The 14,063-nt window shown below is 44.6% G+C and overlaps 1 protein-coding gene across 1 annotated transcript in view; it reads left to right on the top strand.

Moving 5' to 3' along the window:
• LOC147737227 (uncharacterized) overlaps positions 1 to 12,262 on the top strand; it is a 50,650-nt gene extending 38,388 nt beyond the window's left edge. Inside the window, exon 2 of the mRNA XM_086919761.1 lies at positions 9,522 to 12,262. Coding sequence (XP_086775887.1) covers positions 10,233 to 11,243 — 1,011 coding nt within the window. The 5' untranslated portion in view covers positions 9,522 to 10,232 and the 3' untranslated portion in view covers positions 11,244 to 12,262. The remainder of the gene's footprint in view (positions 1 to 9,521) is intronic.
• Positions 12,263 to 14,063: the final 1,801 nt, after the last annotated feature.

The raw sequence follows: 14,063 nt of genomic DNA on the forward strand, positions 1-14,063 counted from the left end.
TCATTTTCCTCGGCCCAGGCTTCCAATCTCACTAGTAGGATACGACTATGGATTTTAACTGTCGAGTCCAAGAGTGAAATGGGGCGGTAGTTTCGTGCTTCAGACCTGGAGCCTTTTTTATAAAGCGGCACAATGATTGACTGCCCCATGTTATAGGTAAACTATCTTCTACGGCCGCGTTAAAATAACGTGTTAATATTGGTGCCCATAGAGTCATTTCGTGTTTATAAAAGTCCATGGGCACCCGATCAGGCCCAGGTGCTTTGCCACCCTTACTATTTTTAATTGCCTCTGTAACTTCATTTAAAGTTAAAAATAACTGCATTTTCTGCCATTTAGGGCATGGTACTGTATTAACACTTAAAATAGACCCATCTGGATTAAAATCAGAATTAAAAATCCCAGTAAAGTGGGCAATCCATGCGTGGCAACTAACATGCAAACTAATTTCAGGGATGTTATCGTTCTTTAAAAAAGGACCATTTACAGTTTCCCAGAATAATTTGTGGTCTTTTGTTTCTGCAGCCATATCCAATTTCAGCCATGCTTCATTTTGCAACTCTTTTTTTCTAGATGCTAAGGCAATTTTATAGTTAAGTCGCTCTTCTCGGATTTTATCTTTATCTCTCGGCTTAACATCAAGCGCTGGTTTTAGATTTTTTAATGACTGGGCGCAGTGCTTATCAAACCATGCAGTTTTATTTCTCTTCGGATTTCTATTTCTTACTACCAGGGAATTCTCAATAGTATTAGTAATTTGCAAAAAATTAGAAAGTAAAGTGGACGCGATCACATTAGGTGCTAAGCAATAGCCTACCTCTCTATAACATTTGCGGATAATACCTGCCATTAGTTTATTGGGGTCTATTTTGATCCACTTGATCCTCATGCCATTTGGTCTCTCAGCCACAATCCCTTGGACGGGTCTACCATGCACATTTGTTTTTGGGCCCCAGCCCATTAATTCCATTGATATAATATTGTGATCACTCACTGGCTGTTCTATTACCCAAACATTGGAATAGACAGAACCATTGGACACCAAGATATGGTCAATGTTTGAGTGGGCACCTCTCCCTCTAAATGTTGGGCACTTCTCGTTGTTTTTATTCTTAGTACAATCTAGTAGTTCCAGATCTAATTTAGCTACCAGATTGTTCAGTGCACTACCATAGTTATTGTGGGGGAAATGATTAAAGATAATACTATCACCACCAGGGTACACCTCTCGGTGTCCACAGATCCCCTTCTGAGCGTGTCTGCATGCTTGGGTATTAAAATCTCCTGCCCAGAGTATTACAGGGCATTTGCTTGATAATGCAAGTGTTTCTTCTATTGCCCGCTCAACATCCGATACGATCATACCCCGGTTGGGACCTACAATATTATAAAAATTCACAATAAGTAAGTCCCTACATTCGTTATGTGTCAGTCGTAAAACTGATGCATGCGGACCCACCTCCTCATATCCACCAGTACTGAATTCCGTTAATTTAGTGGATACCAGAGTCAATAAACCACCTCTACCTACCTTGGATGCTACGGCTGTCACACTATAGGTGGTATATCCTATTTGATATTATATAATATATTTGATCTCTGTGCCACGTTTCTTGCTGACATATTATATCGTAACCCTGTATGATGAAGTTATCCCAGAACGGAGTAGTTAATTTAGCAGCAATTCCCGCTATATTCCATGTGCAGACCTTTAAACAGTCAGCAGGGTTGCCTTGTGTAACATCAGGATAGTCAATCTGTGACAGTGTTTCTAAGCTCACGTTCGGGTTTGTCTCTGTAGGGGTGGTTACGATTGGCATAATTGCATCGATATTTGTACATTGTTCAGTGCTAGTCGTGTTTAACACAGTTACATCTTCTAACCCTATTTGACCCCCTAACCCTTGCTCAGTTGTAGCTATTTCACCAGATACAATAGATTCACAGAGTGGGATCATAGATGGTACATTCAGTCAGTCGTTCTCCTCTAGTGAGTTAAACACCTGAAATCTGTTGCAGATCGGAATTGTGAAATTGTCATATACATTATACAGTGGTGCTGGTACAGAGGGTACAATGGGGTAGTTGAGGTGTACAGCTCTAGGGTGCTTAAAAGTCTGCGTTGTGGTTTGTCTTCCTAACTGGTTCCTATAGAAGTAGTCAAGTGGGAACAACGTGGTGTTATATTCATGATTAGATGGCATTGGTGCATTTAAGATTGAGTCTCTTGCCCATTCAGTAGCCCTATAGTTTATGACTATACAGTCCCCATTTATCTCCTTTTTACTTGGTCCCACCCAACCTACTCTTTGTGTGGAAACAATCTGATTTGCACCTCGTGTTGGGAATCCACAGTTTTTCACGAGCCAATGCAAAGTTTTGTTTTTCAGTGTTTCCTGATTATCGAATTGGGTAGGCTTCAGTTTAGGGACATTAGCAAGGATAGCTACATATGGTCTACATTCCGGTGGGAGGTTAATCATAGCAGGGATGGTATTGTTAATGTGGCGTCTAGGTGCTGGTAAGATTGTGTTGTTGTAACTGGGGCCACCTGTCTCCCTTTGTCCTGCTGCGACTTTCTGGCCCGTTGTAACATTTGGGGCGATGGTATTTAACATTTTCACTCCACTTGTGGTTGCTACCGGGGTCACTGCCATAGTGGGTATACTAGGGACTCTAGTTGCGCTGCTTAGAGTGTTTTTGCTCGGTCTCCCTGTTGGTATATTAGTAGTAGGGGACTTGACTTGCGTGCCCAGATGTTCTAGAATGTCTAAGTTGGCTATGCCTAGTTTTTCCAAGTTCTCCACTTTTAAGGTTTTGCCTAGCCAATGCGTACGAAGTACGCATGCGCTAGGAAAAACTTAATGATTTCTGTGTGTGGGGACTGGACCGTCCCCACTCTCCCATTGGCTAGCTCCATAAATGGAGGCTAGCCATTGGAAGAAGACTCTGTCCGTCAATCTCGGACCAGATTCAGGGGCGTTCCCGAGAATTTTTGGCTTTTGGCTACGTCAGCCGAAAGCCTGCTCATGGGAACGCCCCCGAATCTGGTCTGGCATTGACGGCACCCGGAAGAAGTCCAGGTGAGTGCTTGCTTTTTTTTTTTGCCCGTTCCCACCCCCTCTCCCGCTCTCCGTGTCTCCGGAACCCCGTTCCCGCCCCCCTACTGCTGCCTCGCTCTCCGTGTCTCTGGCCCCGTTCCCGCCCCCCTCCCGCTGGTGCCCGTGAGGTTTTTTATGCATGTTCGGCTCGTCTTCCGGCCCCGTTCCCGTTCCCGGGGGCATCAATTCAATAGAAATGCAACTTGTTTGTTTAATGTAACACACACGTCCTAACTTTGCGGACACCCACAAACATCCAGCAAAGCTCAGCCCACACTCTGGTAAGCAGCTAAATTACTCCCAGGTCAATCAGGAACAGGCAGAGAGGAGTCTTCTTGTAACACTGCCAATACTTAATTAAAACCGCTGACATCATGGTGTTATATTTAACCGTGGCATTAATTAAGCTGGAATAATGATTTCTTTTTAATAAGAGCTACTCCTCCATAAGAGTGCAAAGGCTGAAAAATATATTTGTTGAGTGATGGCTGGTTTTTTGCTTCCACGCAGCCTGGATTTATTTAGGGATCGTTAACGTGCACAAAGTTTTCAGTGTTGCCTTTTTAAGGAGAGAAGAGGACAGACTGAGGGAAATTTGAGTTTTTCCCACAAATAAATTACATTCATGATAAAAAAAAAGTCCCCAGCTGCCAGTGTGACCAGTAGGTCACGACTTGCAATAGAAAGAGGCTGGGGGGGCACTGGGATTGCGTGGTCCTCCTCCCCAGTAAACACAGGCGTTTCTTGTATATTCATGATTTTCACATTTATTTGCTTGTAATTTGTATTTTATTTCCACGCTGAACGTTGTGTAGTGACTCGTTTCAATACACCGCTGGTGTGGTTTTGGAAGTTTTAATTGTTTTTAACGGTGACATATCGTCGTGCATACACTCTGTCTGTTATTGGGAGACAGGGTGTTACCGGGAGAGCCCCCTTCACATTTAAACCATCTATCTGCTGCCCGGACTTGTGGGGTCAACAAAGGCTTGATGCTTAACGTAGGCAACGGCGAGACAAAACGTACCTTTATTTGTAGCACTTTGTTGAGGACGGTGTACTTGATCAATTGTATCAGTGCTGTGATAGTTCTATTGTCTACTTGGGCACAAGGGATGTTTTTGGGGGTTAAATCTCTTTTCATGACCCTAAACTGCTATCAGACATAGCCCCCCTCCCTCCGTTTGCCCTTGAACGATGTTTATGTGCCTCGCATCACAATGACAGGAAGCCCCCCGCCCCGCCTTCATTAGGAGCACTGGTCCTAGAGGGGGTGCTAGGCATTTGAAAACAGGTACTCTAGGTTGTAGCGGCGAAAGGGCTTCAAACACCTCTGTGCCTCGGCCTATCTCTTCTGTTTCATGTCTAGTGCTACCCTTTGTCCTCGCTGCCCCCTCCCTCCTCTTTGTTTTCGACGCCCCCTCCTCACGGGGTACCCTTGTCCTCCCTGTTCCGGCTGGCAGGGGTCCTCCCACAGTTTCACTTGCTGGTTTGTTTCAATGACCCCTACTGACCCCTCCTTTAGTGCGAAATTCAGCTACCAGTTACACGTGTGTTTTTGTTTTTCAACCACCTCTTTAATTGTACGAAAATTGTGTTTATGGTAGGAATCTTGTACAGGAGACCTGGCCTATGTCATTTTACAGTATGGCTGAAAACCATGTCAACTAAAATCCTGACCTGTCAATTTGAATGCATCGGTGTGACCTTTCCCTTATTGCTGCCAGACATATCACTCTACAACAAACATTTGCATAAAACAAGCCGGGCCGATTGGCTTTGCCAGTTTTTTGCAAGTAGTATCAGGCAAATGAATAACCACAGTGATTTTGTTGTGAATACTTATTATTGAAAATGTTTATATTCTGAAAATGAGACCTTGTATTAAACTCTGCTAAGGTCTGTGAAAGGGGTGGTATTTGTAGTGGTGCAATCGCCCCGGCTCTCCCATTGGTACCACTTGTCTTCTTCAGTGTCTCACCCTGGTAGATATGTGTGCCTTTTTTTCGCACATCTTTCTACTTGTTTCACATTTCCCCACAAATACGATTGACACATAGGCAGCCATCACAGATTGAATGAGCATATCGTTTGCACAGCTGTATTAATTAGTCACTGGGGGAAACGTGCGCTGCTTTCTGACGCCACTTCCAGAGCGCTCCATCGCGGCCCGTAAACGCCCACCTACCACCTGAATTCACTCAGACACAAAGAGGCAGTATGTACTGAAAGAGTCCTATGTTTAGTGAACAGCAATATAAGAACGCAAACTTTTGTAAAACAAAAAAAAAAGCAAATACTCCTGGACAATGCAGGATGAAGTAAAATGTAAACGGGGATTGCATTGCTGATTTGTAAAGCGCAGCTAATCACCCGTGGGGGTCTCCAGGCGCTGTATTAAATACCTTAAGGGGTTTTCAGTCAATAGTTGGGAAATGGATCAGTGCTTTTCCTAGTAAAGTTAGAGGCGTGGGTGCATATATAGTGCTCCAGGGAATCGATGTCTGTTTTTTAATTATTGCCATGTCTGAAACCCTACAGGACCCACCACACTTAAAACATGCTGTTTAGAGGGAAACTCCGAATTGAAGTTTCAGACATTCGAGGCTATATTCCGGCTCAGTGTCTCTCACCCACCATGACATGTCAGACAGAGACTCCCAAATGCAAATCACGAGCAACTTTTAACATTAATAGAGCTTGTCTGCAAACAAATTAAACATTGTGTATCGTTGGGGTTTTTGTCCTCAGTCGGTTTCATTACACGTGCTGTTTTTCCTACTAAATACTGGGCACGTACATTTTATTATCCATACTGAGGAATTAGATCAGGCTGTGATTGGATAACAGGAATTTCCTCCAGGGCTCAGATGTTTGTGGCCTAACTCCCCCCACACACCTTCCAATAGTCTTTGCGCTCGGTTATGGTGGGGTCACCCCGCCACCCCCAGTGGATTCAATCTAACAGGACAGTCTACTGATTTATTGGTTCTCCCGCCCCAAAAACTGATGGTTCTGTCTGTGCCCCGTGTCATGCTGCCTCCTGGCTATGTTGCATTGTCTTGCATGTTAACCTCCCAGTGACGGTTGATAATGCAGGCTCCTTTGTGGCTGTAAGTCAGATTGCAGTGTCATTTGGTGTAGAGCTAGGTGAGTTGCATTGCATGCGTTTTCCTCCTCCCATAGATGTGCTTGCTTCCCTGCCCCCTCGCTGTGCTTGCTTCCCTGCCCCCTCGCTGTGCTTGCTTCCCTGCCCCCTTGCTGTGCTTGCTTCCCTGCCCCCTCGCTGTGTTTGCTCTCCTGGGTGTGTAGGTGGCTCTGTGTATGTGGCTCTGTATGTGTGGTTCTGTATGTGTGGTTCTGTATGTGCCCCTGTTGCCTGCTTGTGCCTGTTTTCATGCCCCTGTTGCCTGCTTGTGCCTCTGTGTGCCCCTGTTGCCTGCTTGTGCCTTTGTGTGCCCCTGTTGCCTGCTTGTGCCTCCGTGTGCCCCTGTTGCCTGCTTGTGCCTCCGTGTGCCCCTGTTGCCTGCTTGTGCCTCCGTGTGCCCCTGTTGCCTGCTTGTGCCTCTGTGTGCCCCTGTTGCCTGCTTGTGCCTCCGTGTGCCTCTGTTGCCTGCTTGTGCCTCCGTGTGCCCCTGTTGCCTGCTTGTGCCTCCGTTTTCGTGCCCCTGTTGCCTGCTTGTGCCTCCGTGTGCCCCTGTTGCCTGCTTGTGCCTCCGTGTGCCCCTGTTGCCTGCTTGTGCCTCCGTGTGCCCCTGTTGCCTGCTTGCTCCTCTGTGTGCCCCTGTTGCCTGCTTGTGCCTCCGTGTGCCCCTGTTGCCTGCTTGTGCCTCCGTGTGCCCCTGTTGCCTGCTTGTGCTGTGTGGGTGTGTGTGGAGGGCTCTGTGTGGCTGTGTGTGTAGGAAGCTTTGTGTAGCTGTGTGTGTGGGGGCTCTGTGTGGCTGTGTGTGTGGGGGGCTCTGTGTGGGTGTGTGTGTGGGGGGGCTCTGTGTGTGTTTGTGTGTGTCATTTGCGAGAGATAAAGCTAGTGGCATTGTAAATGACAATGCCATTTATTTATGTTAAAAAAAACATAAATAAAAATAATGTCAAGAGAAATGCCAATAGCTCTAACTTTAACAAAGGCAAAACCATTGCATTGTAAATGCTTGTTTACTAAGGGATTCTAAAATTTCGGTCACTGGTGTAATGTAGGATTTTATCATATTCTCTATATGTTGCGTCAGTCCCTCTATGTTAATTGTGGTTAGTTTCTCCTTTGAGCTATGTTGCAATACCTCTCCCTCCTTTCCATGATCTGTGGAAGTTTGGGTTACTTTCTTTCTTTTGCATCTGTATCTCTTGCCCAGTTTATTAACTAACAACATCTTCCTACTGTGAGTGGGTTTACCTTTGGGCCGAGTAGACCCGTGGTCAGTCACACTGCTTAACAGACTAGTGTTAGTTGAATCAGGGATAGGGATAATGTCATTGATATCACAACCGTCCATCTCCCCTGTATCATTAGGCACGTCATTCAATATTGGGGGTTGGGGTATATCACTTGTTATCAAATTAGGTGTTAATGATAATCTACTCTCCCTAGCAGAAAACACAGTAGGTTCTAAAGGTTGTGGTGCAACAACATGGTTTAAATCATTCCCTGGCAGACCTGCGAAAGATTGTAATAGCATCGAGTCATGTGATAGTGTTGTTACATTAGTTGTATTTGCAGGGGATTTCGCAATTTGTGGCGATTGAGAATTTAAACACATACTGGGTGGTAGAGATAGTCTTTCAGTGTTTTTCAATCGCATTCACAACAACCCTAATTGTTTGCTGCAACATTCTATCAACTGCGGTTAGGGTAGGCAGTGTTAATTTCCTGGTTGCAGATCGTGTATGCATTGGTGTCTTTTTGGCCGCAGCCTTACGCAGCCTTACGTTTAGCCTCCATCAGAGCGATCGATTACCTTAGTTGGTGTGTTCACAAAGCCAAGGGGGGTGGCCCAGTCCAGTCTCTTTCGGTCTCTAGAGGGCCACAGAGGGCCCGCCCTTTTCCCCGGGCTTCGCCGGGCGCGTCCCGCGTGCGTTCCGCGGGACGAGGGACTGGCGTTGCCTTTATGCGCCTCCTGGCGCTGTTGTGGGTGTCACTGGTGGTGGGAGGGGCCCGGCGGAGCCAAGTCCGGCTGGGAAACAGGCGGAGCAAGGCCCGGCCCTTTGCGGCTGGTGTGGTGCTACAGCGGAGCAATGCCCGGCCGTGAAGTCTGCAGAATCAAAAACAAGGACCCCCACTCGACTCAGCCCTGGCGCTGCCTTTATGCGCCTCCTGGCGCTGTTGTGGAAGTCACTGGTGGTGGGAGGGGCCCGGCGGAGCCAAGCCCGGCCGGTAAACAGGCGGAGCAAGGCCCGGCCCTTTGCGACTGGTGTAGCGCTACGGCGGAGCAATGCCCGGCCGTGAAGTCTGCAGAATCAAAAACAAGGACCCCCACTCGACTCAGCCCTGGCGCTGCCTTTATGCGTCTCCTGGCGCTGTTGTGGAAGTCACTGGTGGTGGGAGGGGCCCGGCGGAGCCAAGTCCGGCCGGGAAACAGGCGGAGCAAGGCCCGGCCCTTTGCGGCTGGTGTGGCGCTACGGCGGAGTCTGCAGAATCAAAAACAAGGAGTTATTTGTAACTCATAAAAATCTTGAAAAAATCTAAAAAAATCTTATGCATTTACCTGTGCACCTTCACTGTACCTCACAAGAACCTGCCTGTGCACGTTCTGTATTTGTACCTCATAAACAGTTGCCTCTGTACTTCTTCTGTTTGTACCTCATAAGCACCCCATGTGAACACCTCCTCTGCTTGTACCTCTCAGGTACCTATGCACCTAGTTTGTTATCCCTGCACTGCTAACCACGGGCACTTGACAATCAGGCCAGTACCTGTCTTCTGCTATTTGCATGCAGGCAGACGCTCCACTGCTTTGGAAAAAATGCACCCCGAGTTACCTTTGTTTTGTACCTCCTGAAGTTTTAGTTTTGTTATATACTTGTTATATACTTCCCGAAGAGTTACCATTGTTATACACTTCCTGAAACTGAAGAAACAGCAGCACATCCTGATCCATCTTCTTCCATAATCTGCTCTTGTTCAAATAAAATCTTGATCATTTGCATCTACCTAGACTTGTGCCTGTAGCAAGTGGGTGCTCCTTGAGTGCATTGTCTTCACTGAGTTACTTTGTGAACACTGACAAATCACCTCCTTTTCTGAAGTCAATAAGATGTGTTGTGCTAAACAGAACTTCTAGTTAAATATCTGAGTATGAGGGAATATCCCCTACTAAGTTTAAAAAACGGTAAAGACAAGATGTCTTTTACTACCATTTAAACATTGTATATTCACATTCCAGTACATTTGCATGTAGTAATTATACATCTCTTTACATCCAACAGAAAACAAGCCTTGAATAAAAATGAATATGGATAATGAAGATATTACTGTAAATCTGCAAGAACAATGAAAAACTGGGCTCCAGTATTCAGGAAAACATCAGCACGGTCATAGACAGACGAACCTGAACCTTAACTGACAGATCTTGGAAGAAGCAGTTAAGGGCAATTCAGTGAATATACAAGTCTGAGCTGTGCACCTCCACGCCACAAGACCAAGAAAAGAACTCTGGAAGATTTAGGAAACACCACTGATAATCTCTTATTGTATAAAAAAAGTATCCAGTACAAGCTTTGATCATGGGATCGGTGTGATGTGCTTACAGCAGTGCTTTGCTCCGTAAAATGACTACTACTACTCAGTCTTTTATGTGTATTGTAAACTATTTCTGGCCAAACCACAGGAAGCAGAAAAAAGAAAAGTGGAGTGGAGCTGGACAACTGAAGTTTAAATGGAAGTCGAGTTCTGCTAAATAAAATGAAAACCTCTGTCCCAATTTGCACAAACCAGAAGGAAGATTAATCTTTACCCCTAGCTGTACAAAACCAATAGCCATTCTAAAGGCACTATCACCCACAAAGAAGTATAACACACATTATGAGTGTAACAGATATTTGGTGCCCTTTGCACTTTATTGTTAAATCGGAAACCAAATGTGAAAAATAGCACACACATTTAGGGAGTGTGAGAAAAACACAATTGCTTTAACAGACATGTTGACCCTTCAGGAAACACAGTTATGTGATGTAGACAAATATATACCCAATCCAGAGACACTAACCAAGAATAAAGAATCATACACATGCACCGAGAGCTTTAGTTTGTCATCACTAGTAAAGCGCCCTCAGCAAACGCACACAGGAGAAAAACAATTCAATTGCACTGAATGTATGAAGAGCTGTGGTCAGTTATCTGACCTCCAAAGACATCAACGAACACACACAGGAGAAAAACCATACCAATGCAATGAATGTAGGAAGAGCTTTAGTCAGTTATCAAACTTCCTAGTACATCAACGAACACACACAGGGGAAAAACCATACCATTGCAATGAATGTGCAAAGAGCTTTAGTCACTTATCAAACCTCCAAAGACATCAACAAACACACACAGGGGAAAAACCATACCATTGCAATGAATGTATGAAGAGCTTTAGTCAGTTATCACACCTCCAAGGGCATCAGCGAGCACACACAGGTGAAAAGCCATACCATTGCAATGAATGTGTGAAGAGCTTCAGTCAGTCATCACATCTCCAAAGACATCTTCGAACACACACTGGGAAAGCACCATACCACTGCAATAAATGTGGATGTAGTTTTAGACATTCCTTAACATTTAGGAGTCGTCAGCAAACATACATAGGTGAAAAGCCTTCTGAGTGCAGTGAGTGTGTTAAGAGCATTAGTCGGTTATCATGTTTACAAACAGATCAGCGACACACAAGGGTAAAACCATTCAAGTGCAGTGAATGTGGGAAGAGCTTTTGTCAAACGTCAGTCCTACTCAGACATCAGCGAACACACACAGGGGAAAAACCATACCTTTGTAATGAGTGTGGAAAGAGTTTTAGTCAATTATCAGACCTACAGTGCCATCAGCTAACACACACTGGGGAAAAACCTTACCATTGCATTGAATGTGGGAAGAGCTTCAGTCAGTCATCAGTCCTACACAGACATCAGCGAACTCACACAGGGGAAAAAGCCATTCAAGTGCAATGAATGTGTGAAGAGCTTTAGTCAATTATCAATTCTGCATAGTCATCAGCGAACACACACAGAAAAAACCTTACCATTGTATTGAGTGTAGAAGTTCTTTCAGTGACTCCTCAAACCTAAGGAAGAATCCGAGAACTCCCACGGTAAAAGCCACACAAGTGTACTGAATGTATGAAAGCCTTTAGTCAATTATGAGTTCTGCACAGCCATAAGCAAAAACACACCTTCATTGAACAATTGAAATAATCCTAGAGATGTAGAGAATTTGGCAAGAATGTAAGGCCAATAATAGTGACCCAACTGTGGATACACACAGGAGTAAACAAGTGCAGTTATTGAGAGATGAACGAATTACAGAAAATTATAACATTACAATTAAGTGGGACATTCCAGAACCAGATAATAAAAAGTAGATGATAGAAGACCCGACTTGCAGGAATGAAGAAAAACATAGATATTTACGGAATTATGAAAGTGTCTTTTCTTCTCTACATTAAGGGAAAACCATGAAATACTTGGAAACATATTAGAAGACTAGCATAAGTTGGACAAAAAAAAAAGAAATATAGTTGTTTTTTAATTGAGTGAAACAGTGCTCTTAAAAAGTGCAAGAAAAAACCATGCAAGCATATCTGATCATACTACTGGTAAAAGCAACACTATGAGCAACGCTTGGACTAACAAGGATCTTCACAGCTAGATTTCGGGATTCGTGATAAAACCTGTAAATCCATAAACCCAAAACACATGCACTCCCATGGAACTCTTAACCAAAAATAGACGCGTAGTTCCTCATAGCGAGCAGTGAAAGTATCAAAGTCATCCAATCAGAAGGATGGTAAAGAGGCTCTATTCCAGGGGAGTGACAAGAACAAGAAGAGCCAACACAAGCTGGCACACAACATGCAAATTAGGCATGCCACTAACAACATCTGTCAAAAAATATCCTAGGATAAAATCTAAATATGAGCATAGTTGTTGATCTCTACACAAAATAATAAAAATAACCATCTATTACATGCTATTCACTCATTTGTCCCTTTATTAAAAAGTGATGTTACTACCAAATGTAATGCTACTTATTTTACCAAACATAGCTCAGTATGTCTGACACAGCCTTTCTGCCATCTATTGCGGTTTTATGCCAGCTTGTATTTCTATAAAACCTACCTTGGAGAAGCAGAAGGTGGGAATAATACTAATATTCTCAAAAATCTGAAATAAGAAATCACTCTTAGGGGTAAGCAGCCACTTCAGTGACTTTCACATAATAAATAAAGCACTCATGTTATCTATTAAAATGTATGATGACTATAAAAGATATGTGAAAACATTCATTCTCTGTAGACTGTGTGCTGTTTTATAATCAGCAAATCAAAACGGAGAGAGAGGACTAGGTAAGCCAGTCCAGATCCCCAATTTAATATGTATCTATCAATAAAGGACTAGCTTTGTTGTGTTGTAGGGAGACTCAGTACGTATGATGGCAAACCAGTTGGTTTGGTTGTTAAGCCCTCACCCACCGACCTAGTCGGTGGCATGCTTCATCATCGGGCCCACCACAGTGACACCGAATGTGTCCCGGGTGTGCTTCGACTCCAGATTACTGAGGAGCTGGTATACTTTTCTGAGTGTGCTGTGAGGGGGTGTGTAAGAAGGTGAATGAAAAGCTATGCAGTAGATCCCAGTTCCCGAGGGTATATAGAAAACTTTAATAGCTGGGCTCACGCTAGCGAATAAAAAGGCAAACGGACGCGGTGGAGCGAATTATGAACTCCCGCGTCCTATGTGGTCGACATGTTTCAGCCAGGCCTTTTATGTTTACAACTGGCTTTCCTCAGGACCAATGAGTGTGTGGGTGAAACTATAAATTATATTAAGTGAAATGAGTTTAAAAGGTGTCGCACACGCTAAGGTGCTATACGTGTGTGGAGGGGGATTCCCTCCGCTTTACTGTACACAAAACAAAAAGGACGAAGACAGACGTACAGGGTAAAGTCAAATGAGTATATTATACTTGTAACACAACGCATTGCCGGCAAGTTAAGGTGTGTGAACGACCTCTACCGGCGAGATTTAGAACGTGACCATGAGAGTTACATGGCAATGGTGATTACAAAGCGGTTAAAAACGGGGTGGTAGTGGTGGACTAAACAGCGGGAAATAGTCAAAGAGTGAGAACAGGTAAGAATGTTTCTTTATCCTCACACTTGCTATTAGCTGTTAAAGCCTCATGGGTCACCAGGCAGGGGAGAGCGGACCCTAGGTTTTGTAGAAAGCAAAGGTTAGAGCCAGTCCTGTCAGGAGAAAAAGCTGCTTACCTATGCGGTCGTGCTGGGCTTATCTCTGTACTTACGAGATTTCCGGTCTGAGAGCTCCGTGAACCTGTTGTCCTGCTGCGGTGTCCCTAGTGACTGGGGATCAGGCACGTACGGGTATTTATACTCAGTCGTATAGGGCGGTACCTGCAGAGGGGTGGAGCAATGGGCGCGGCTGCGCGTAATCATATGTTAAGTGACGCATACACGCATGGTCAGAGTCGACTGGGAGTGTGTTCATAGACTACGCATGCGTATAGGTATGCGGTTAGTGCAAATATATAGCAAAAGTTATGGGGGACATAGCACTGATAAAACGTACAGATAGGGACTGAACCACGAGTCCAACGGAAACAGGGTTCAACAATTCAATGAATTCCATGGTATGGAATCGTTAAGTCCGGTCAGATGGGTGGAAAGACGGTAAATCCACCGTTGTTCTCTTGTATGGAGAGTTCTTTCATCACAGTTTTCAAATTTCTCAATCACTGTCCATGTGAAATCA

This window comes from Lissotriton vulgaris, chromosome 1_1 (genome assembly GCF_964263255.1).
Source record: "Lissotriton vulgaris chromosome 1_1, aLisVul1.2, whole genome shotgun sequence".
In the NCBI taxonomy this organism is placed as follows: Eukaryota; Metazoa; Chordata; class Amphibia; order Caudata; family Salamandridae; genus Lissotriton; species Lissotriton vulgaris.